At 41.2% G+C, this 25354-nt stretch overlaps 1 protein-coding gene across 5 annotated transcripts in view; it reads left to right on the forward strand.

Moving 5' to 3' along the window:
• The window catches only part of ANKRD12 (ankyrin repeat domain 12), a 94774-nt gene extending 83050 nt beyond the window's left edge, over window positions 1-11724 (forward strand). For 4 of the 5 annotated variants that reach the window (XM_055417190.2, XM_055417192.2, XM_055417191.2 and 1 more), the window contains 4 exons: window positions 4905-5003; window positions 7201-7344; window positions 9751-9846; window positions 10465-11724. In XM_055417190.2, coding sequence (XP_055273165.2) covers window positions 4905-5003; window positions 7201-7344; window positions 9751-9846; window positions 10465-10650 — 525 coding nt within the window. In that variant the 3' untranslated portion in view covers window positions 10651-11724. Of the gene's footprint in view, window positions 1-4904; window positions 5004-7200; window positions 7345-9750; window positions 9847-9898 lie in introns of all 5 variants that reach the window. The other variant, XM_055417193.2, reaches the window with a different exon arrangement.
• The last annotated feature ends 13630 nt before the right edge of the window (window positions 11725-25354 follow it).

The following is a 25354-nucleotide window of genomic DNA, read 5'->3' on the forward strand; positions in this document are numbered from 1 at the left end:
TTTCTAATAACCACATTTTAATGGGGGCTTCCTTGATAGCTCAGTTGGTAAAGAATCCACCTGCAATGCAGGAGACCCCAGTTTGATTCCTGGGTTGGGAAGATCCCCCGGAGAAGGGATAGGCTACCCACTCCAGTATTCTTGGACTTCCCTGGTGGCTCAGCTGGTAAAGAATCTGCCTGCAATGCGGGAGACCAGGGTTCAATCCCTGGGTTGGGAAGATCCCCTGGAGAAGGGAAAGGCTATCCACTCCGGTATTCTGGCCTGGAGAATTCCATGGACTGTATAGTCCACGGGGTTGCAAAGAGTCAGAGACAACTGAGTGACTTTTGATTTAAAGAGTAAAAGGAGATGGGTGAAATTAATATTTCTCCCAATATATCTACAATTCTTTGTCAGAATATAATCAGTATAGAAAAGCTTTTGAGATAGTCTACATAGGTATTTTTTTTGGTGCTGAGTATTTGAAACCAGGCTGGCTTGCAGTACGTGTCAGTTCAGACCAGCCTTGCATCAGTCAGTGCTCAGGAGTCATGTGTAGTCTGTGCTGCCTTACTGAATAGCACTGGTCCTCGGTATTTTGTTCCTTATCCGCTGCTGCTTTCAGCCCTAAGGTGTTAATGCTTTTATTTGAAGGGTAACTCCTTTTCTTGTCCTTTTGATTCCATTCCCTCCAGCCTTCTTTGGAACCTTCCTGTATGAGAACACTTCTTGCTACTATATTTTTACAGTTTCTCTTTTCACTGGCCGTTACCCATCGACTGAACATATTTGGGTCTCCTTCATCCTGGGGAGAAAAAAGTTATCCCTTGCTTGTGGCACTTGGTCATGCCTAGTGAGTGATCTCCGGAGAAGGCAATGGCAAGCCACTCCAGTACTCTTGCCTAGAAAATCCCATAGATGGAGGAGCCTGGTAGGCTGCAGTCCATGGGGTCGCTATGAGTCAGACATGACTGAGCGACTTCACTTTCACTTTTCACTTTCACACATTGGAGAAGGAAATGGCAACCCACTCCAGTGTTCTTGCCTGGAGAATCCCAGGGATGGGGGAGCCTGGTGGGCTTCCGTCTATGGGGTCACACAGAGTCGAACACAACTGAAGTGACTTAGCAGCAGCAGCAGCAGTGAGTGATCTCACACCGCACCTTGGAGAGTGGTCTGTGCACGAGGTCCCCTCTGTGTCACTTTCTGTTCATACTGTCAGTGTGTGTGCACTGGCAGAGATCCCCAGTGAGCTCCAAATCGACTCATTGTTTGACCTCTCCTTTTTTTCTTTCTACTTGCTCTCTGTCACATTCGACTTCATGACCATCTGGTTCTTCATAAACTCCTCCCCTCCCTGGTTTTTCATGATGGTGTGCTCTTCTGGTTCTCCCACCTCACTAATCTTTTTCTGTCTTCTTATGGCTCTTGTATCAACCCCTTAAACATCAGGGTTCTCCAGGAGTTAATTCTTCAGTCAGCAAGGTCCTGTCTCTTTCTGTGGTTTCAACAGCCTTCGATGCACAGTTAGTCCCAAAATTTCATGTTGAGCCACGTCATCTCTAGAATCGGATGGCAGGTGCCTCCTGGGCACAGTCAGTTAAATGACCTCAGGCACATGTCCCAGGCTTGGTTCCCCAGTATGCTGACCCTGAGGGTTTTCAAGGAGGGTCGTAGGTGGGAGTTGTCAGGAGCTGTGCTGGTGTGTGTGAGGGAAGTGGAATTGAAAGCAGGCAGGTCCCCTGAGGTGAGTGCAGTGACTGCCTGCACCTGTGGGAACCTCTGGCGGGGAGCCTGCCCTGGGGGTTGGGATGGGTGGGGATGGTTACCTTGAGCTGCTGCGGTGCCTTGGCCACCAACTCTGTTTCCAGAAGGCAGGTCTAACAGCACTCCGACCTCAGACCTCGGAACAGGACCCCCCACCCACTCCCTGGCAAACACGTTATTTATTGGTGGTGACACCACAATAGAAATCCATCAGTTAACCTGGTTCTATCCCTTAGATATGAGGACTCATTCCAGAACCGACCTTCTCTGCTGCCTGTTCCAGGGCCCTCATCAGTATCTCTCACGTCGGCATTGCAGCAACTTTTCCACTTCTTTTTTCTCCTAGTTTCTTTCTTTTGGCACTTTCCTTTTGTTTTTAAATTTATGTCCCTTTCAAAACAATAAAAAGCTGTTTCACTGTTGAAGTGTCTCAGCTGTGATTGGCCACACATAAAAACCCACATCTGAGCACAGCAACCTGACCCATGTCCCCACTCCCGCTTCATCATCTCACCACATGTCCAAGTCACTCAGCCTTTCAGCCACACTGAGCCCCCTCTTCTGTGGAGTCTCTGCTCGCCGCCTGAGTCCTTTGGCCGTGCTGTTCCCTCTGCGTGGAATGCTGTCTTTGTCAGGGCCATTTTTTCCTCCTCTTCTGTCATCGTGTGAGCTGTGATGTCACTCTGGACAGGATATTGTCGGAACAGAATTGCTTGTATCTTCCTTAAACCTACCCAGGATGTTACAGTTAACTGTTTACAGGCCTGCCTCTCCCTTTGAGCTGTAATCTTATGAAGGGCTGAGACACTGCAGGTCTCTTGGAGAATGCCTGCCTCTTTCTTCAACCCTGAATACACTACTGACTTCCATAACTGTGTTCTACCCGCTTCTGGATGTCTTCTGAATGTCACAACGTAGGACAAGATGAGGAAGAAGCAGAGGGATGGTGTCCTCAAAAAGCCTCCACATACTCCTTCTCTACAGATGGATGTATTTTGAGAATTCCCAGATTTGTATATTCTTCACAAACCTCTCTCCTTGGCTTCTTTTATACTAGCTGGTCTACTCAACATTTCAGCACTGAACTTGCCCCTAACCTGCTTCTCTCTCCTAGGGTCCCCTCTTGTGGTCTCTGTTAGCAGCCATGCAGTCCTAGTGTTGAAGGCCCTGCGAGTCATCAGCTGCTCCCTCTTTTTTATCCTCAGTTACCCACATTTTTATACCCCATCCCTTTCACTGCCTCCTCCTCTCACACCAGTGCAGCAGTGACCTGCTTTCTTCATTCCTTGCTTATAGTCACGTCCCCCTAGTAGCTGTTCTCCAGTACAGCTGTGAGCTATTAAGACCTTTCCCTGGTTCCCTATTACATACAAAATTTACCCCAAAGTGTTACACATAATGTGTTCCACAGCATGTTAATAACTTCTTCAGTGGGGAAAGAGGGGTATTTTTCATGACCAAATAAGTTTGGGAAATAACCATTAATCAAAAAATAGATTTCTTCACTGTAGGATTTCTAAAACTATTAAAATTTAATTTGTTAATTATGAGATATGTAAATAAATATATTTATGTGTGTGTGTGTGTGTGTATCCACACACAGTGTTTCCCAACCTCACTTGTTCTCGGACCATTTCCTGTAAACCATTTTTGTGGACCCAACGTTCTGTGAGTCATGCCTGGAGAAGCACTGTGTGCAGGGTAGACTACAACCTGTAGTACTGGGCCCTGCTGCTCTCTCCATACTGCCTTCCTGCTCTCACACTTGATGCTCCAGGAACTCAGGCCTGCCTGAAGGTGCCTTCTGACACCAGACTGCTTGTCTCAGGCAGGTGATAGTACTGTTCTCTCCTGTTCAAATTAGCTCCCTCCCTTCTTTCTCTTTCTTTTCCCCCACAACTTACTTCTCTGAACTCTTTACCCCAGCTCTTCCTTTAAGGTGTAGCTTGGGCATGACCCTCTCAGAGAAGCCTTCTCTAACGCTCCAGTCTCAAAGGAGTAGGTGTTTTCCCTGTGGCACTTGAAGGATCACCTGTGTGACTTTTCAAAACTGAAATAATAGCACCAAACTGTACTCTTGCCTCTTATTAAATTTAAAGAAGTTTTAAGACACGAATCAAGTGTATAATTAAAGACCTGAAAAATGATCAGCCCCAATAAGTTGTTTTATAGACTAGTCTGCATTGACTCAACTGATTGAATCCTAGTGGTGTTAAACTGTTTACTGTTTATAAATAGAGTCTTGATTAGGTCCAGTTTTGCATCTTTGGCAAGTGTTTCAGGTATAGTACTACATTGCCTCTGCGGCCGCACGTCAATATCTCCTTATGCCCCTGCCAGAAGAGTCACCCAAAGTTATTGCTTTGTGCCAGGATGTTCTGAGAAACCTTTGTTTCTTCACTCTAGTATGTTGACAGTTATTAAAAGCTGGGGGCAGAGGAAGAATATGCAGGGGTCACAGACAGTTACTGCCATACTTGGATGTCTCTCTGTATTAATGCTCAAGAGTGTGCTCAAGAGTGAGTCAGCTTTCTTAAGCTCCAGCGTCTGTCAAAGCACAGTTCATGATAATGATCAAATCAGAGGTGAACTAACCATAAGCTCTTCGGAGAATGGATAGACGGAGTGAGGTATCACATCTGTAATGAAGTTTGAAAACCACTGCTCAGTTAGAAGACTGTTTCATCTATTTTTTAAAAGTTAATTCACTAAATATAAGACTGAAGCTTTGTGTTTGGATTTTATCATGTCTACAGAGAGACTTTGCTTACTGTACACTCAGACTGCCGTCATATTTAGGACTGTTTGTTTGGTGTTTTTGTGTGTTTGTTACTCCTTCCTTCCTGTCTGTGAACTGTCACATACTGACGCTCCAAAATGTGTCTCTGTGGTAAACAACTCCCTCCATCCTGATTTGCTCTTTGGGATTTGCTGTGGCCTCAGAAGTAAAATATGTACATTTTCTGAAATGTTTTGCTTTCTTTCAAAGAGTTGAAATTGAAAAGTAACTTAAATAATACTGTATTATTTAATTCAAAGAATGTAAGAATTTATGTTTTCATTATATTCTGCACTAAAAAGGTTTAATTTTATAGGAATAGCTGATTATGGTAAATGAAATTGAATATTTTCAACTCTTTTATTTTTTTAATTAGATTACACCCCCACCTTCACTGTCAGATCCACTTAAAGAGCTTTTTCGACAACAGGAAGTTGTCAGGATGAAACTACGTTTGCAGCACAGTATTGAAAGGGTAAGAAATGTTTAAATTCACTTATGCAAAAAATTACTGTTTTAACAGTAGCTTATGATGGCCTACAGTTTTTTATTAGTGAATCTTCCTTATTTAGAACCATTTTGGGAAATGGCTTGATTTTATCTTTGTTCTTCTTCAATAAGATGGAGAATTTTTAAGCCTGTTTTTGGATAGCCATTCCTGTTCCACAATTTATGTTCAGTATGTATTTGATATACAGAAACCTCTTACAATTTCTCAGTGTCATTTGCCGGATCTGCAGGCCGGTAGCAGTGAATTCCTGTAGAGACATATGGGTTTCCAGGTTCTGAGATTGTTTCTTGGTACCAGCTACCATGGTGCAGAATCATACTGAGGCTGTGCTCCTTGGTCCTTTTGGTCTGCTTTAGTATTCCAGTTTTTGGTGGTTAGCTTTGGCATGAAATGACAAGAGAACAAACCTATCTCATTATTTATAGAAATCATCAAAGTAACTTGGATTGATAAAAATAATAAATTACCTTCTATATCTCTTCTGGGACAGTCAGGGACTTTCTGAAAATGTGATATAAGCTATGACCCTTCTTTACAGACATACACATAGATTCTTATACAAGCAAAACCTTGTATGTAATTTCTTCATTCGTGATTGATTCCCTAGGGTAGAGGTTCTTAACCTTTTTTGTGCCATGGATTCCTACATAAAACCTTTGCTCAGAATAATGTTTGTAAATGAATGAAATAAATTTATAGTATTACAAAGAGAAAAGCAAATAAAGACACATTCAAACAACTTACAACACTGTGCATGACCCACATCAGTGAACAGTTTGTTAGCAGAAAGAAGTTAGGTCGTATAACCCACATCAGTAGCTGTTTCAGCCACAAGCTTGTGGTATATTTCATCTGTGCATGTAACCGTGTTACAAACGCCTTGCTGTTACAGAAGAGAAGCAGCCACCACGCCACCACAATGTGGTACCACTTCAGAACACTTAGAATGCATATAATAAAAAGACAGTAACAAATGTTGGCAAGGGTTTGAAAAACTGGAATCTTCTACCTTGCTGGCAAGAACATAAAATGACACAACTGCTGTTGATTCAATTCAGTTCAGTCGCTCAGTTGTGTCCAACTCTTTGTGACCCCATGAACTGCAGCACACCAGGCCTCCCTGTCCATCACCAGTTCCCGGAGTTTGTTGTTGAATACATTTTGGCAATTTGTCAACAAATTAAACATGAACCTACCATATGACCCAGCAATCCCACTTGTAGTTATTTACACAAGAGATCTAAAAATACACATTCAAACAAAGAACTGAGCATGAATGTTCATAGCAGCCTTATTCACTGTGTCCCAAAGGAGCCATCAACTGATGAATAGATAAATAAAATGTAAAAATGAATAGAAGTGATGTGTGCTACAACACAGATGAACCTTGAAAACATGTGACATGAAAGAAGCCAGTCACAAAAGACCACACACTGTTTGATTCCACCTGTATGAAATGTTCATAACAAGTAAATTTATAGAAACCAGAAGTAGAGTTGAGGTTGTCAGGGGCAGAAGGGGAATGCAGAGTGACTGCCGGTAGGCCCAGGGTATTTCTTCCTGGGGTGACAAAAATGTCCTGGAGTTAAGTGGTGACAATTGAACTTCTTGATAAATACAGTCAGCCACCATATCCACAGGTTCTGTATTCATGGAGTCAACCAACTGTGGATCAAAATACTCAAGAAAAAAAATTTCAGAAAGTTCTAATAAGCAAAATTTGATTTTGCCACATACTGGCAAATTTATCTAGCATTTACATTGCCTTAGAGTAATCTAGAGATAATTTAAAGTATATGGGAGAATGTGTGTAGGTTATATGCAAATATGATGCCATTTTATATGAGGGACTTCCACATCCATGAATTTTGGTATTCACAAGGGTCCTGGAATCCATCCCCCACAGATACCAGCAGATGACTGTATGTTATTAATGAAAGCCATCATCATACACTTTCAAAAGATCATTTTTAAAAAGAGACTGCCAATTTTGGAAAGTAAATTTACTTTTAGAATTCTCAGAGTTCTCAAATTTCTCAGCCTTACTATGAAGGAAAAACTGCTCTGAGATTCAAGTTCTTTTAACATTTTAAGTGATTTTTTTTTTTTTTTAAACAAGTGGTTGAAGAGTTGTTTGTTTTTTAATTCTTTATTCAACTAGGAAAAACTCATTGTATCCAATGAACAGGAGGTTCTTCGGGTTCATTACAGAGCTGCAAGGACACTGGCAAATCAGACACTGCCATTCAGCGCATGCACGGTTCTCCTGGACGCGGAAGTGTACAGCGTGCCCCTGGATGCCCAGGTAAGGTCTCCCTGCTGCCTCAGTGCCCCCAGGACAGCACCACCTCTGGTAGTTGGTATTCTCAGGACAAACTTGAGTTCATCAGTCAGTAAAGCACAAAGGCGAAAATGAGTGAAGCACTTCCAGATCACCTGACCCTCTGAACATTAGGTTTATATCATTAAATCAAGACAATTACAGATCAGAAACGTGTGTTTTAAGATAGCGTCGTTTTGATGGGGAAAAAAAGATAGCGTCATTTTATAGATAACTTGTAAGTTGTTTCTGTCGTGGATTTTATACCCCGATCCTGACCTTCGAGCAACTGGGAAGCTTAAAGCTGGAAGCTAAAAAAAATTGTCAGGTGGAACCTGGGTTGAATCAGTGCTGAGAGAGGGCCAGGCTTTATTTGCATCTTGGGTGTTGTTGGGATAAATTAAAAGAACTATGGGAAACTGTTATTGTAGTTTGAAAACATGTACCGCCACATATAAATTTCAGGAATCCAGAACCAGACATTAGTCGTCAGAATTTTTTTGTCGTTCATAAACCAGAATGAAATTCACCCGTCATAAGAGAATATAAAAGTATAAACACAAGACAACGAAGGATTATCACCAAAAAAGACTAGGAAATGCTGGGGTTTTTTTTTAAGTTAATTATTTATTTGGCTGCACTGGGTCTTCACTGCTATGTACCAGGCTTTCTCTGGTGCGGAGAGTGGGGGCTACCCTCTAGTTGCAGTGCAAAGGCTTCTCATGGCGGAAACTTCTCTTGTTGAGGAGCATGGGCTCTAGGCAAATGGGCTTCAGTAGCTGTGGCTCGAGGGCTAAGTTTCTTTGCAGCTTGTGGGATCTTCCTGGACCAGGGATCAAACCCATGTACCTTGAATTGGCAGGCAGATTCTTATCCACTGTACCACCAGGGAAGTCCTGGGAAATGCTGTTTTAAATCAGGCCAACCATAGAAACACAAAGTATACATGGTATATTTCAGAGAAAATTACTTAGTTCTTTTGGGGCTTTATATTTCTCATCTGTTTAAAAAGAAAAAAAGGAGTCCCGGGTGGGTCATAAAGAGAATTTCTGAAAAGAAGTGAATTTTCCTAGTAAACCCAGAATGATCAGAGACTAAAAAGGATCACACCACAGTCAACAGAAGAATGTAGTCATCATCTTGAGAACGACTGTAGGCCTGTTGCCTGTCCTTGTACAGCGTGCCTTACAGTTGGTAGACAGTCTCTCTTGACTGAGGAGCAGGCTTGTCCAGGTGAACAGAGCTGCAGAGGGTCTAAGGAACAAGTCCACTTGCTTAGGTAGGCTGTTCTCTTATCAGACCTCTTCATTTTCCAGATAAACTTATAATATTAAAAAGGATTGAATGATAAAATTTAAAATAGTCGACACATCTTTCCTGAAGACCACGGCAAAAGTGGTCACAGCTCAGAATGTAGGCAGTGTGGTAGTGGGGCTGCCTGAGGCCTGGATACCCCTGTGGCGGTGCTGGTGGTCAGGTTGGGCAGGGCAGTCATGGAGGCAGCTGCCTGGTGGGCCTGGTGCTGCCTGTTGCCCGGGCATTAGAACAAGTCAATTTTCAAACAAGATGTAAAGAGATGCTCTTAATCCCACTTACAGAATAGAAAATTGAAGGAGTATGTAATCAGTTTGAGATTACACAATAGGATACAAAGCTGACATTTGAATATTGCCTATCTTAAAGAAATACCAAAACTGGTATTATTAAGAGTCGGTGTAGGATTTCCTTATAAACTCTCCAAAGAATAGGTCCTAAAAAAAGGAATTGGTCCTGGGAGAAACGTCAGCCCCAAAGCCCTGTCTGCTACCTTGTTGTTGTTTCCTCCTGACATGTGGTAAGTGAAAGTGTTAGTAGCTCAGTCGTGTCCAACTCTTTGCGACCCCATGGACTACAGCACTCCAGACTCCTCTGGCCATTCTTCCCAAGCAAAGAATACTGGAGTGGGTTGACAGTACCTTCTCCAGCAATCTTCCCCACCCAGGGATCAAACCCAAGTCTCCTGAGTTGCAGCCAGATTCTTTACCAGGTCTGAGGCAAATGTCATGTTAAAATGAGTTTCATGATCAGTTATATGTTAATAAGGTCACAGGCATTTAATACATCATATGACATGCCTTTTTGAGACATTTTTGACTCACAGAGCAGTAGGGTTCTCTTTAATTACTTACTAAACCCAACATCCTAATAATTCCAATAACTAATCAGCTCAGTATGGAAATATTTTATCAGCCTGTTTAAATACTCAGATTAGATGTTGTCTTCTTTGAAATATACTTTCATTATTCCTTTAAAAGTAGAATATACTATATAAAAAAATACAATGGCATATAGATTTTTTAAAGTAGGTTATTTTATTTTGTACTATCCAACTATTTTAATACTCTGTTTCAGTCTGATGACAGTAAAACTTCTGTGAGGGATCGCTTTAATGCAAGACAGTTCATGTCTTGGTTACAAGACGTGGATGATAAATTCGACAAATTAAAGGTATGTATGTTTAGAAGTTCACTTTAATTGGATGCTTCCCCTTCATCAACAGAAACTGTTGCTGTGTGATAGAGGAGTGGTTAGGAAACGAAAGATGGTAAGCTGTGAATCCTCATGCTGGTCACACTTTGGAAGATAAATGAAGAAAAGGACCCCCACCCCCCATTTTTTGAGTCTGGTTTAGTATCAAAGGTGCAGCTGCCACAGAAAAAGCCATTTCTAAAGGGGGTCTTCGTGCTTGTTATCCTTTGTACAAGAGGAGGGGGAGAACAGGGAGAGAAGAAATGTTATAGTCTGTAAAGAAAATTGTTTGGTTTGAATCATTTTAAAAAATCACTCTTCCTTAGATTTTCATAATTCTTCTGATAATTTGAAATTTTATTGCTCGAAAAAAGAGTTTCAAATTGAAGTCTGTTGGATGAATATGAGGTCACAGGCCCAGAAGGGTTTGGTGTATGGATACAGATATAAGACAGGGTAAACCAGAAATGGACGTAACTCAGAAACTTCACATACCCTAGTATATCCATCTTGCTCCCTGAAGAAACAATGCATGAGATTAATTTTTAAACAAAGCAGTTTTTAATAAATAATCAATTCTTCTCTTCTCTTAAATAGACCTGTCTTTTAATGAGGCAACAGCATGAAGCTGCAGCTTTAAATGCCGTCCAGAGGTTAGAATGGCAGCTCAAACTCCAGGAACTTGATCCTGCCACCTATAAATCTATCAGCATCTATGAAATTCAGGAGTTTTATGTTCCCCTGGTTGATGTTAATGATGACTTTGAATTGACTCCTATATAGCAGCCATTACTTCTGGTGGTGTCTTAAACAAATGAGGCTCAAGAGTGTTATTCTGTGGAATCCTGCCTTTTGACAAAAATACGATATTATGCCTTCACAATTGTTAGTAAAGTTCAACTAAAGTTGGTGATGTAGTAAACACTGTCATTTTATTAAAAATGAAAAGAATTATTTTGGATCTTAGATCCAAGCAGTTTCTAACTGAAAACTACTATTTATATTGGTGGAAGGTGACTCACATTGGAGCCCGTTGGCAGATGTCATAGTTGAGTAGGGAGCAGAGGGACTGCTAATGGCGCTGGAAGCTGTTAGCGCTCTGTGTACGAGGTGGGTGCGGGTGTTCAGGTTCTGTCACAGTCTGCTAAAACAGATCAACAAACTAAAAGGCGCAGTTCCTACCAAATAGTTTCTAATGTGGAAGGAAAACTTGGCACAAAATTTCTTCAGTTTATTTTATCTGTAAGTTAATTGTATAGCTTTCTTTTTGAAAGTTTTAATATTGTCTTCCTTTTTAATAACTTATTTTATACATATTGTGCAGATGTATATCTTGTAATTAATGGTCAAAATGTATACAAAGGGATTGGTAGTCAAAACATATACAAAGAGATAATTGTAAAACTGTTTTGTCTAATGTTTTATTGGACCAAAGTTGTAGTTTGTATGGTATGGAGTGTAGTGATAGTGTGTTGAGGTAGCAGGACCTTTAAATAAGGCATGCGTGTCTGCGTTAGCTTGTTACCATCACAAAATTGTAGAGACTGTGACTTAGCTGCATGCTTCCTATAATTTAACCCTCTCCACAGTGATGCCTGGCGGTAGTGTAAGGTGTTTCATACCAGTCTCCCAGGGTAGGACCTTTGGCTTACTATGTTGGACATTTTATTTAGAATTAGTCATGCAAAGAAACAGCTCTTTCTTCATCTCACGATAGACCCTGTTCTCCTCCCTCCCCCCAAAAAATGCCTTTGAGTGAAAATTCTGAAATTGTAAATGTCTATTTTAATACTCAAGTATGAAAGAATCTGTGAATATATGTAAATATGTTTAATAAATTTTATTGGTCATGTTAAATCATTGTAAAACTTTTTTACATTGCTCAAATATAATGTTTTAAGCTTAATAACCTTTGCACTTTTAAATAAAAACGTGGAGTACTCAAGAAAGAAATACTTGGTAGTCACAATAAGTAAAAGCAATGGGCATATTCCTATTGACCTCTGCAATGTTTATGAAAAATTAATATGTTGTATTTTTTCCTTGTATCAAGATGCAAAACATATCCTTTTCAGAATTTTATAATTAAAGTAAGATTTGGTATGCTGTTTTTTAGTAAAATAATTAGCAATATACGTAGAAAAAGTCCAGTTTCTCCTATAACATGATGTCAATTAAATGTTCAGGAATATTTCAGATTTGAAACCTGCTGCTAAACTTATTAAACATTTTTGGAAAGAAAATTAGGTTATATGTAAAATTGATCATAAGTATATGAAGTAAAATTTACAGAACTTTCCATAATACCTTCTTGAATTATAATACTGGATGTTTTTTTTCCAGTAGAAGTAAAGAGAATATATAAGGAATAAAGTGATTTAAATTCAGCTAGCAAGTTGAAAGTCCCAGCTAATGGGAAAGAATGTAAAATTGAAGTTTTTGAGTGCAAAGGTATATATTAAGCTTAGGGGTTTTGAATTTTTACTTCAGTTTATATTTTAATTCATACTGTACTTGGCATGCGCAATAAAGCAGCACATGTGGAAAATACACAGTGCAAGGACTTTATTATAAAGATTGGATGTAGTAGTCTTTAGAAACTTAGATGAAAGATTTTGGCCTTTTTTATTGGATAAATGAGGCCAAGAAAGGCAGGGTAGATTTTAAAGCACTGGTTTTGTTGAAGTTAAGTTTATTAAGGCTGGGAACATTAAAAGCTAATTTATAAAAGCAATACTTTTTAATATGAAAAAATTAATGCAAATTTTGTTTATACTTTTGCCTAAAAGTAAAAAAAAAAACAGATTACTGAGCATTGAAGTCACAGAAAATATGAGAAGGGGAAGTTCATACAGCATTTTGTTCTGATGGTTCAACCAGAGATGGGGGACGGGGAAAAAAAAAATCACTGTTTGGCCAAACAGAACAAGCTGCAGAAGAGAAAAACCAAGCAAGCAGAAATCTGGCATTTTTTAGTCACCCCAGCGTCTTAGTACTAACCACAGTTCTCTCCCTCTTCAACGGTACCTCAAGTTGCTGGAGCCTGTCTGCCATGATTCTGCTTCTGCAGATTTCCTCTGTAAAGAGACTCGAAGCTAATTGGAATAGCTTAGGAAAAAAAAAAGTGAATGCCTTCTCCGGAGGAATTTATACTTAAGTAGTTAAGGGCTCTTGATATTAAAGATATTCTGAAGCTCTGAAATGCTAGAAAAAAACTTGGAATGAAGTCTATGCCTAAAATGATATAGGATTCTGAAAGAAATAAAGGATGGTTAGTTTAATCAGTGATTTTTTTTTAACTATTCAGATATCATGAACAAGATACTAAATTGTACCTAAGGATTTGTATTTCTTTAAATCTTGTTCTAAATCATATCTGTTTAATAAATGACTAGTTGATATTTGTGCATGTTATTTAATAAAGAGTTATATTTTTATAGAAAAAATAAGAGTGAAATGTGTGATAAGTGATTTATTTTTAGTTTTTTATTTTCCACTCCCACACGACTCCAAGCCCAACACCAGTGTTTACTTGAGCAGGTGGCAAAATGGTAAAATACTCATTTGGGGGGAAACAGCCTTTTTCTAAGACAAAAATTAGCCTTGTCTACTCAGTAATGAGGTCTCAAAAATGAATTTTACGTATTAGACATGCTGCAGACTTAACTAAAAATCTCAAGCAAAGATCCCATGAAGCTCATTTTAACAGACTGAAGAATAAGACAGTTACTGTAGAAATTGAGCAATGCTAAGTATATATTTAGCTATTCAAAAAGTTAACAATATTTTTTATTCTATCTCTGACATATATAAAAGCCCAAAATTTTATGTAGGGGAAATTGACTTTTTAAAGTTCATGAGGTAGTCTTGTCTTCTTGTATTTTTGAAAAAAAGCATTTTCACAACTTCTTAAAAAATCCTTTTCAAACCTTAAAATTTAAATAATTCCTAATTAATCAGATGGCTTAAAAGGTTAGAGTTTAAGCATTAGCATTTAAACAGTGAAAAAGTACATTTGGAAAGACTTGACTTGTCAGTCTTCAATTTTAGCAGCTTTGACAGATATGTAGTAGTATCTTCCTGTGCTTTTAATTTGCATTTCTCTGATGACTAGGGAGTTTGAACATTGCTAATATGTTTAGTGGCTATTTGTACATTTTATTGTGTGAAAAGTCCTCAAGTGTTCATTGTGTTGTCTTTTTATTACTGATTGATTTGTAGGAAGTCTTTATTCTGCACACAAATCCTTTGTCAGGTCTTTATTAATGTCCATAAGAATTTAAGGAATGTGTGAATATCCATGCATTTAGGTTTTAGTGATAGGGATTTAAGGCAAAATATTGTATCATTGTGAACTTTCTTATGTAAGCAGTTTTGCTAAAATAAATTATAGTAGTATATTTTTAACTATCTCAAAATGCTTTAAACTACTGTGTAACCATCCCAACTGGAATATTTGGAGAATACAAAAATTCTGTTTTCCTAAAAGGGAAAGAGAATCACAGCAACAGGCTTTGTGAGATGGGAATGATATTTAAAAACAAAAGAGATGAATGTGACATCTGTATTTTAAAGAGCTTGAAGGAAAGAAAAACCTGAGAACTTGTAAGTCTGATGGGCTTGAAGGCAAAAACCTGAAGCCATTGTTGAAGGCAAAGAGCAGAAAATCTTGAACAATACAGTCTAATTGGAGATACTTCAGATGGAAGCCCTGTTAAAGCCATCTGGTTCCCTGAACTAGTGACACCACAGGCTGGATATGGTGGAAGGAGCAGTTTGTCCTCCAGAAAGCATCAAGAAGCTCTGGTTCTTAGAAGTAAGTTAGCACAGTGGTGGAAGTTTCATGAAGAAACATCTTAATTAAAAGTGTACTCCCAGTATGTAACCAGAAGTGGGGCCTGGCTGCTCCCTGCTCAGAAGGCAATAGAGAGGGAAAAGCTTGCTTTATTTTGGATGCTGACAACTTGAGGGGAGGATAGACTTCTGTCCAAAGGCCCACTCTTTCCTCTGACCATCAGTGGGCTAGAGCGTGTATGGGCTGAGGGTAAGGCCTATGTGCAGAAACAGCACAGCTCTGATAGTCACCTTGAAATTGGTCATCAGTGTGACAGCTAGTCTTCAATTCCATGGTCAGTTTGTTCCCATTTCCTTGAGGCCAGTTCTAGGAATTGTGGCAGCTGTGTCATGATTACAGTCAGGTTGTCATACAGTTTAACTTCTACCTGGTGGGGGTTTCAGTACCTATAAGACCGCTCACAGGATATAGCTCAGAATATTATCTTTAGCCCTGGAGGAGGAACCAAAGGTCCTTGACTATGCTTAATGACTAAACTATTATTATTTGGTCTCTCTTAACTGTTTTCCTTGTTTCTGCATAGTCCATTTATCTGATTAACTTATTTTTTGGCTAGTTTTTCCATAGAAGGCAGGCAGAGGACATGGGGGACACAGATCATAGGGTCCTGCTCCATTTCAGACATCAGATCAGTCGCGCAGTCATGTCCGACTCTTTGTGACCCCATGAATCACAGCACGCCAGGCCTCCCTGTCCATCAACAACTCCCGGAGTTCACTCAAACTCATGTCCACAGTCGGTGATGCCATCCAGCCATCTCATTCTATGTCGGCCCCGTCTCCTCCCACCCCCAATCCTTCCCAGCATCAGAGTCTTTTCCAGTGAGTCAACTCGTCGCATGAGGTGGCCAAAGTAGTGCAGTTTCAGCTTTAGCATCAGTCCCTCCAATGAACACCCAGAATTGATCTCCTTTAGAATGGACTGGTTGGATCTCCTTGCAGTCCAAGGGACTCTCAAGAGTCTTCTCCAGCACCACAGTTCAAAAGCATCAATTCTTCGGCGATCAGCTTTCATCACAGTCCAACTCTCACATCCATACATGACCACGGGAAAAACCATAGCCTTGACTAGACGGACCTTGGTTGGCAAAGAAATGTCTCTGCTTTTTAATATGCTATCTAGGATGGTCATAACTTTCCTTCCAAGGAGTAAGAGTCTTTTAATTTCATGGCTGCAATCAGCATCTGCAGTGATTTTGGAGCCCGAAAAAACAAAGTCTGACACTGTTTCCACTGTTTCCCCATCTATTTCCCATGAAGTCATGGGACCAGATGCCATGATCTTAGTTTTCTGAATGTTGAGCTTCAAGCCAACCTTTTCACTCTCCTCTTTCACTTTCATCAAGAGGCCTTTGAGTTCCTCTTTCTGCCATAAGGGTGGTATCATCTGCATATCTGAGGTTATTGATATTTCTCCCGGCATTCTTGATTCCAGCTTGTGCTTCTTCCAGCCCAGTGTTCCTCATGATGTACTCTGCGTATAAGTTAAATAAGCAGGGTGACAATACACAACCTTGACGTACTCCTTTCCCGATTTGGAACCAGTCTGTTGTTCCATGTACAGTTCTAACTGTTGCTGCCTGACCTGAATGCAGGTTTCTCAAGAGGCAGGTCAGGTGGTCTGGGATTCCCATCTCTTTCAGAATGTTCCACAGTTTATGGTGATCCACACAGTCAAAGGCTTTGGCATAGTCAATGAAGCAGAAACAGATGTTTTTCTGGAACTCTCTTGCTTTCTCCATGATCCAGCGGATGTTGGCAATTTGATCTCTGGTTCCTCTGCCTTTTCTGAAACCTGCTTGAACATCTGGAAGTTCATCGTTCACATATTGCTGAAGCCTGGCTTGGAGAATTTTGAGCATGACTTTACTAGCGTGTGAGATGAGTGCAATTGTGCGGTAGTTTGAGCATTCTTTGGCATTGCCTTTCTTTGGGATTGGAATGAAGACTGACCTTCTCCAGTCCTGTGGCCACTGCTGAGTTTTCCAAATTTGCTGGCATATTGAGTGCAGCACTTTCACAGCATCATCTTTCAGGATTTGAAATAGCTCAATTGGAATTCCATCACCTCCACTAGCTTTGTTCGTAGTGATGCTTTCTAAGGCCCACTTGACTTCACATTCCAAGATATCTGGTTTCAGGTGAGTGATCACGCCATCGTGATTATCTTCGTTGTGAAGATCTTTTTTGTACAGTTCTTCTGTGTATTCTTGCCACCTCTTCTTAATATCTTCTGCTTCTGTTAGGTCCATACCATTCCTGTCCTTTATCGAGCCCATCTTTGCATGAAATGTTCCCTTGACATCTCTAATTTTCTTGAAAAGATCTCTTGTTTTTCCTATTCTGTTGTTTTTCTCTATTTCTTTGCATTGATCACTGAGGAAGGCTTTCTTATCTCTCCTTGCTATTCTTTGGAGCTCTGCATTCAGATGCTTATATCTTTCCTTTTCTCCTTTGCTTTTCGCTTCTCTTCTTTTCACAGCTATTTGTAAGGCCTCCTCAGATAGCCATTTCGCTCTTTTGCATTTCTTTTCCATGGGGATGGTCTTGGTCCCCGTCTCCTGTACAATGTCACGAACCTCTGTCCAGAGTTCATCAGGCACTCTATCTATCAGATCTAGTCCCTTAAATCTATTTCTCACTTCCACTGTATAATCATAAGGGATTTGATTTGGGTCATTTCTGAATGGTCTAGTGGTTTTCCCTACTTTCTTCAATTTAAGTCTGAATTTCGCAATAAGGAGTTCATGATCTGAGCCACAGTCAGCTCCTGGTCTTGTTTTTGATAACTGTATAGAGCTTTTCCATCTTTGGCTGCAAAGAATATAATCAACCTGATTTCGGTGTTGACCATCTGGTGATGTCCATGTGTAGAGTCTTCTCTTGTGTTGTTGGAAGAGGGTGTTTGCTATGACCAGTGCGTTCTCTTGGCAAAACTCTATTAGCCTTTGCCCTGCTTCATTCCGTGCTCCAAGGCCAAATTTGCCTGTTACTCCAGATGTTTCTTGACTTCCTACTTTTGCATTCCAGTCCCCTATAATGAAAAGGACATCTTTTTTGGGTGTTAGTTCTAAAAGGTCTTGTAGGTCTTCATAGAACCATTCAACTTCGGCTTCTTCAGCATTACTGGTTGGGGCATAGACTTGGATTACTGTAATATTGAATGGTTTGCCTTGGAAATGAACAGAAATCATTCTGTCGTTTTTAAGATTGCATCCAAGTACTGCATTTCGGACTCTTTTGTTGACCATGATGGCTACTCCATTTCTTCTAAGGGATTCCTGCCCACAGTAGTAGATATAATGGTCATCTGAGTTAAATTCACCCATTCCAGTCCATTTTAGTTCACTGATTCCTAGAATGTCAACGTTCACTCTTGCCATCTCCTGTTTGACCACTTCCAATTTGCCTTGATTCATGGACCTAACATTCCAGGTTCCTGTGCAATATTGCTCTTTACAGCATCGGACCTTGCTTCTATCACCAGTCACATCCACAACTGGGTATTTGTTTCGCTTTGGCTCCATCCCTTCGTTCTTTCTGAAGTTATTTCTCCACTGATCTCCAGTAGCATACTGGGCACCTACCGACCTGGGGAATTCCTCATTCAGTATCCTATCATTTTGCCTTTTCATACTGTTCATGGGGTTCTCAAGGCAAGTATACTGAAGTGGTTTGCCATTCCCTTCTCCAGTGGACCACATTCTGTCAGACCTCTCCACCATGACCCGTCCGTCTTGGGTGGCCCCACACGGCATGGCTTAGTTTCACTGAGTTAGACAGGGCTGTGGTCCATCTGATCAGACATAGAAGTAGACAAAAGCCCAAAAACATCACTAATTCCAAGGGTGTGAACAAGCAGATGCTGGCAAGCATGTAAAAGTAGGAAACCAACTGCCTTCCTGTGGGTTTTTTGGTGTGAGTTGGTTGTTTTAATTATTTTATTGTGTTTAGCCCTCCCCAAATGACAACCCACTCCAATGTTCTTGCCTGGAGAATCCCAGCGACGAGGGAGCCTGGTGGTCTGCCGTCTATGGGGTCGCACAGTCGGACACAACTGAAGCAACTTAGCAGCAGCAGCAGCAGCTCAGTCTCAAAGGAACTCTTGTCTCAGAATTGCTGTGTCTCCCCATGGGATAAAACAGCACAGCTGTGATGCAGTCTTATGTCCCCTCTTACCTGCCCTGGAACCATTTGCCTGTCAGTTCATACCCATGAGTTTCAGAGTGGATGCAAGGTTTCCAGACAATGAAGACTGCTCATACTAAGTAAAGTAAATCAGAAAGAGAAAGACAAATACCATATCATTTATATGTGGAATCTAACATACAACGTAAGTGAACTTACCTACAAAACAAAACAGACTCACAGGCTAGAGAACTCACTTGTGGTTGCCAAGGGGGAGAGGATTCGGGAGGGGTGGACTAAGTTTGGGATTAGCAGATGCAAACTATTATATATAGAATGAATAAACAACAGAGACCTACTGTAGAACACAGGGAACTAGAGTCAATATCCTGTAATAGCCTATAATAGAAAAGTCTGGAAAATATGGATATTAATATGTATAACTGAATCACTTTGTTGTACACCTGAAACTTACACAACATTGTAAATCAACTATACTCCAATAAAATAAACTTAGAAAAAAAGTGGATAGGGTTTATGCAACAAGGAAAAAAAAAAAATCCTGTCTGAAGCCAAAGGAAAAATGTGCAGAATACAGGAGTGGAGAAGAATGAAGCATGCAAATAGACCACCTTGGCTTTATGGAGAGTATTTGTGTAACCTCTAAAAAAGATCTACATTTAGTAGCATGAAAAGATGTTCTAGATATGCCAGGTGGGAAAAAGCATGTTGCAGTGAAGTATTCTTAGCATCATTTCATTTTTCAAAAGCATGTCACTACATGTGACTTTAAAAAGAAGGAATACACATAAAATGAGGTGCACTCTCCAGAGGCTAAAATGGCCAGGGGTGAGCATGAGGTTCCATAATTTTTAAATTTTCTGTAATCAGAAAAGAAACAGTTGAAAAAAGTATTTTAAAGAAGCTACAGAGTTTGGCCCTAATCTGGTAGGCAAGAGTGAGCCATGAGTAGTGTTTATTCATGATTTGAGAGGCCTTAGGAGCTTTCCAGAATGATTTGTAAATCTCTCAATAACCCTTGATAGTGCTGTGCAAACATCTTCTGCCAAAATAGCATTTTCTCCCTGCAGGCGGGCCAGCAGCTTCCCCAGTGGTTTGCTAGAATAGCAAGGAGAGATAAGAAAGCCTTCCTCAGTGATCAATGCAAAGAAATAGAGGAACACAACAGAATAGGAAAAACAAGATATCTCTTCAAGAAAATTAGAGATTCCAAGGGAACATTTCATGCAAAGATCGGCTCGATAAAGGACAGAAATGGTATGGACCTAACAGAAGCAGAAGATATTAAGAAGAGGTGGCAAGAATACACAGAAGAACTGTACAAAAAAGATCTTCACGACCAAGATAGTCATGATAACGTGATCACTGACCTAGAGCCAGACATCTTGGAGTGTGAAGTCAAGTGGGCCTTAGAGAGCATCACTAGAACAAAGCTAGTGGAGGTGATGGAATTCCAGTTGAGCTATTTCAAATCTTGAAAGATGATGCTGTGAAAGTGCTGCACTCAATATGCCAGCAAATTTGGAAAACTCAGCAGTGGCCACAGGACTGGAGAAGGTCAGTCTTCATTCCAATCCCAAAGAAAGGCAATGCCAAAGAATGCTCAAACTACCGCACAATTGCACTCATCTCACACGCTAGTAAAGTCATGCTCAAAATTCTCCAAGCCAGGCTTCAGCAATATGTGAACGATGAACTTCCAGATGTTCAAGCAGGTTTCAGAAAAGGCAGAGGAACCAGAGATCAAATTGCCAACATCCGCTGGATCATGGAGAAAGCAAGAGAGTTCCAGAAAAACATCTGTTTCTGCTTCATTGACTATGCCAAAGCCTTTGACTGTGTGGATCACCATAAACTGTGGAACATTCTGAAAGAGATGGGAATCCCAGACCACCTGACCTGCCTCTTGAGAAACCTGCATTCAGGTCAGGAAGCAACAGTTAGAACTGTACATGGAACAACAGACTGGTTCCAAATAGGAAAAGGAGTACGTCAAGGCTGTATATTGTCACCTTGCTTATTTAACTTATACACAGAGTACATCATGAGGAACACTGGGCTGGAAGAAGCACAAGCTGGAATCAAGATTGCTGGGAGAAATATCAATAACCTCAGATATGCAGATGACACTACCCTTATGGCAGAAAGTGAAGAGGAACTCAAAGGCCTCTTGATGAAAGTGAAAGAGGAGAGTGAAAAGGTTGGCTTGAAGCTCAACATTCAGAAAACTAAGATCATGGCATCTGGTCCCATGACTTCATGGGAAATAGATGGGGAAACAGTGGAAACAGTGTCAGACTTAATTTTGGGGGGCTCCAGATCACTGCAGATGCTGATTGCAGCCATGAAATTAAAAGACTCTTACTCCTTGGAAGGAAAGTTATGACCATCCTGGATAACATATTAAAAAGCAGAGACATTACTTTGCCAACCAAGGTCCGTCTAGTCAAGGCTATGGTTTTTCCCGTGGTCATGTATGGATGTGAGAGTTGGACTGTGAAGAAAGCTGATCGCCAAAGAATTGATGCTTTTGAACTGTGGTGTTGGAGAAGACTCTTGAGAGTCCCGTGTACTGCAAGGATCCAACCAGTCCATTCTAAAGGAGATCAATCCTGGGTGTTCATTGGAGGGACTGATGCTAAAGCTGAAACTCCAATACTTTGGCCACCTCATGCGACGAGTTGACTCACTGGAAAAGACTCAGATGCTGGGAAAGGTTGGGAGCAGGAGGAGAAGGGGACGACAGAGAATGAGATGGCTGGATGGCATCACCGACTCTGTGGACATGAGTTTGAGTGAACTCTGGGAGTTGGTGATGGAAAGGGAGGCCTGGTGTGCTGTGATTCATGGGGTCGCAGAGAGTCGGACAAGACTGAGCGACTGAACTGAACTGAGCCTTTGAAGAGCTCCCTTGGGTGTCCTGCCTGGTGGATTCACAGCTGTTCATCACAGAGGTAATTAGGAGGATCTTAAGAACTTGAAACAAAACAGAAATAGCCTCAAGATTTTCTACATTTCTTTATGTTTAAAACAGGAAGAGTTGAGAGGCCTTTGGAACTTACTGTTTTCTTTTGAGAGCTTCCTGGTAATTCCCACCACAAAGCAGGGAGGGAAGAGCAGGGCAAGGATGGGGGCAGGAGGCTTCTCCCCAAAGGGCTTTCCATCCCTAGATCTTACCCCCACAGGGCAGCTGAGAGGCTGGTAGACTGGCTCCCTTTAGTTTAGATTCATAAACCAAACCTGCGAATTCAGCTGAGTCTCTTGGGTGCAAAGCATGAAGAGGGAGGGGAGTGGTGGATTCCAAACCGGAGTACCCAGCCTGGGGCAGCTGGCCAATTCCAGGACACAGAGTGGTTTTCCTGTGTCCACTGGGCTGTGTGGTGCACAGGCTAGATGCCTCCTCCAGCAAACCCAGGTTCCTCCCATGGACTGGACTGGGCGATCTGCCCACACTCCTGTAAGGAAGCTCCAAAGTGGAGACTCCAGACCAACTGGAGTGCTTAAACCGGGGGCACGCAGCACTGTGTCTTAGTGACCCTTTTGCTCTCTGTCGCCTGGGATGGATTGGTTGGAGTGAGGAGAGACCCAGAGGTAAGAAGCTACAATTGTCCTTGTTATCCCTCTATACAGGGCAGGACAACTTCCCCCTCCCCTAGCTTCGCTGCCTCCACCCATCCCAGCCCTCCCCCAGCCCACGAAGATGTCCACATCCTAATCCCTAAGAGTTGTGCATGTCAATTTACATGGGAAGAGGAACTTTGGAAACATGATAAAGTTACGGATCTTGCGATGGGAGAGAGTCTGAGAAGGAGATGTGTAGAGGAGCTGAGAAACAGGGAGGAAGAGAGAAGCGGGAGATTGAGGGAGAGCGAGGGTGGAAGAGAAGTGGGTTTATTGACCTGAAGATGCTGTGCTGCTGGCCTTGCAGATGGAGAAAGGGACACAAGACAGGGAATGCAGGTAGCTTCTAGAAGCTAGAAGGGCACGGAGTCTCCCCGAGAGCCTCTGGACGGAGTACAGCTCTTCTGATCTAGCCTGAGTTTAGGCCTTCCAGCACTGTAAGAAAATAGTTGGGTGTTGCTTTAAGGCAGTGATTTGTTAACAGCAGTAGGAAACCTCTTCACTGTGGTTGGTTGACAGTCAACTGATGCATCTACATCAGATGATTGAATGAATCACCTTAGGTGAAGTGGTGACATTTGACCCTATCATCAAACCCTGTGCTGGACCAAGTCGCTTCAGTTGTGTCCAACTCTTTGCGACTATAAGGACTGTAGCCTGCCAGGCTCCTCTGTCTATGGATTCTTCAAGCAAGAATACTGGAGTGAGTTGCCACACCCTCCTCCAGGGTATGCATCTTCCCAACACAGGGATCAAACCTGAGTCTCTTAATGTCTCCTACATTGGCAGGTGGGTTCTTTACCACTAGCACCACATGGGAAGCCTATCAAACCCTATTAAGGGGCTATTGCATTGGTCATTGGTGAAATAAAATAGCCACTATAATAACCCCTGCAGCCCTCAATTCCGAAACAGCTCCAGAACCACTTGATAGCCACCTGGAGGCTCAACTGACATTTGATCTTCTAGAGCATATCAAAGAGGATCTTCAAATTAAAAATAACTATCTTTTTCTTATTACCCAAGTAATGCAAGCAAAGACATGAGAAAATGCAGATGAGCGCAAAGGAAAAAACAATACAAATTGCTCATAATCTCACCAAGAGACAACCACTCCTTACACCACAGTTCTCGTTCCAGGCCTTTTAAAATAATTGTATGCAGTTTTAAATATTAGTCATTTTAAATACATGCACTGTGGTAAAATGTTGACATGTTGTGAATATCTTTCCAGGCCAATGGTATTCATCTGCAGTGCCAGTTCTCCAAGTGTGAACTGGAGATCCTGGGAATTCCAAGACTTGGAGTCCCAAGACAGGTAGTTCCTGAGGTCAAAACCATCCTTAGTTTAATCTAATACCTTATTTGCCTTTTCATTCTCCTCTCACATTATGTTTTTTTTAGAGAGTACATAATATGTGAAATAGTGAATATTTCTGAAATTTCTTGGTTTTAATTTCAAAAGTTTTGAAAGATGTAGCACACATAAGCAAAATAACTTTGGAGCACTCAATAATTTTCAAGAATGTAAAAGCACCCTGAGAATACAAAGTTTGTAAACCTCTGATCTATAATACTATTTTTCATAGCTGGTTTAGCCCTTTGCACTGGAGTATCATAATCATTTAACCAGTAAGTAATGCCAAGAATAAGATCCTTAAATTTATGTACACTTAATTATTGCTTTCAGATAGTTTTCAGCAATGGTTTTTGAAATGTATACTTATTGACTTCTTGTATAAAAATGGACTAATATCAATAATGTAATCCACCCTGTTAGCCAGTCTTATAGGGACAGAGTAGATGATTAAATAGTTAATCCTACTGTGCTTAGTTGCTCAGTCGTGTCTGACTCTTTGTGACCCTATGGACTGTACCCCGCCAGGCTCCTCTGTCCATGGGGATTCTCCAGGCAAGAATACTGGAGTGGGTTGCCATGCCCTCCTCCAGGGGATCTTCCCAGCCCAAGGATTGAACCCAGATCTCCCACACTGCAGGCACATTCTTTACCATCTGAGCACCAGGGAAGCCCAGTTAATCCCACTCAGTTCAGTTGCTCAGTCATGTCTGACTCTTTGCAACCCCATGGACTGCAGCACGCCAGGCTTCCCTGTCCATCACCAACTCCTGGAGCTTACTCAAACTCATGTTCATTGAGTCGGTGATGCCATCCAACCATCTCATCCTCTGTCATCCCCTTCTCCTCCTGTCTTCAATCTTTCCCAGCATCAGGGTCTTTTCCAATGAGTCAGTTCTTCAAGTCAGGTGGTCAGAGTATTGGAGTTTCAGTTTCAGCATCAGTCCTTCCAATGAATGTTTAGGACTGATTTCCTTTAGGATGGACTGATTGGATCTCCTTGCAGTCCAAGGGACTCTCAAGAGTCTTCTCCAACACCACAGTTCAAAAGCATCAGTTCTTCTGCACTTAGCTTTCTTTATAGTCCAACTCTCACATCCATACATGACCACTGGAAAAACCATAGCTTTGACTAGACGGACCTTTGTTGGCAAAGTAATGTCTCTGCTTTTTAATATGCTAAGTGGGTCATAATTTTTCTTCCCAGGAGCAAGTGTCTTAATTTCATGGCTACAGTCACCATCTGCAGTGATTTTGGAGCCCAAGAAAATAAAGTCTGTCATTGTTTCCATTGTTTTCCCATCTATCAGCTGTGAAGTGATGGGACCAGATGTCATGATCTTGGTTTTCTGAATGTTGTGTTTTAAGCCAAAGTTTTCACTCTCCTCTTTCACTTTCACCAAGAGGCTCTCTAGTTGTTCTTCTCTTTCTGCCATAAGGGTGGTGTTATCTGCATATCTGAAGTTATTGATATTTCTCCCAGCAATCTTGATTCCAGCTTGTGTT

The sequence above is a fragment of the Moschus berezovskii genome, chromosome 28, assembly GCF_049115385.1.
Source record: "Moschus berezovskii isolate FMDL1 chromosome 28, NW_MosBer_1.0, whole genome shotgun sequence".
In the NCBI taxonomy this organism is placed as follows: Eukaryota; Metazoa; Chordata; class Mammalia; order Artiodactyla; family Moschidae; genus Moschus; species Moschus berezovskii.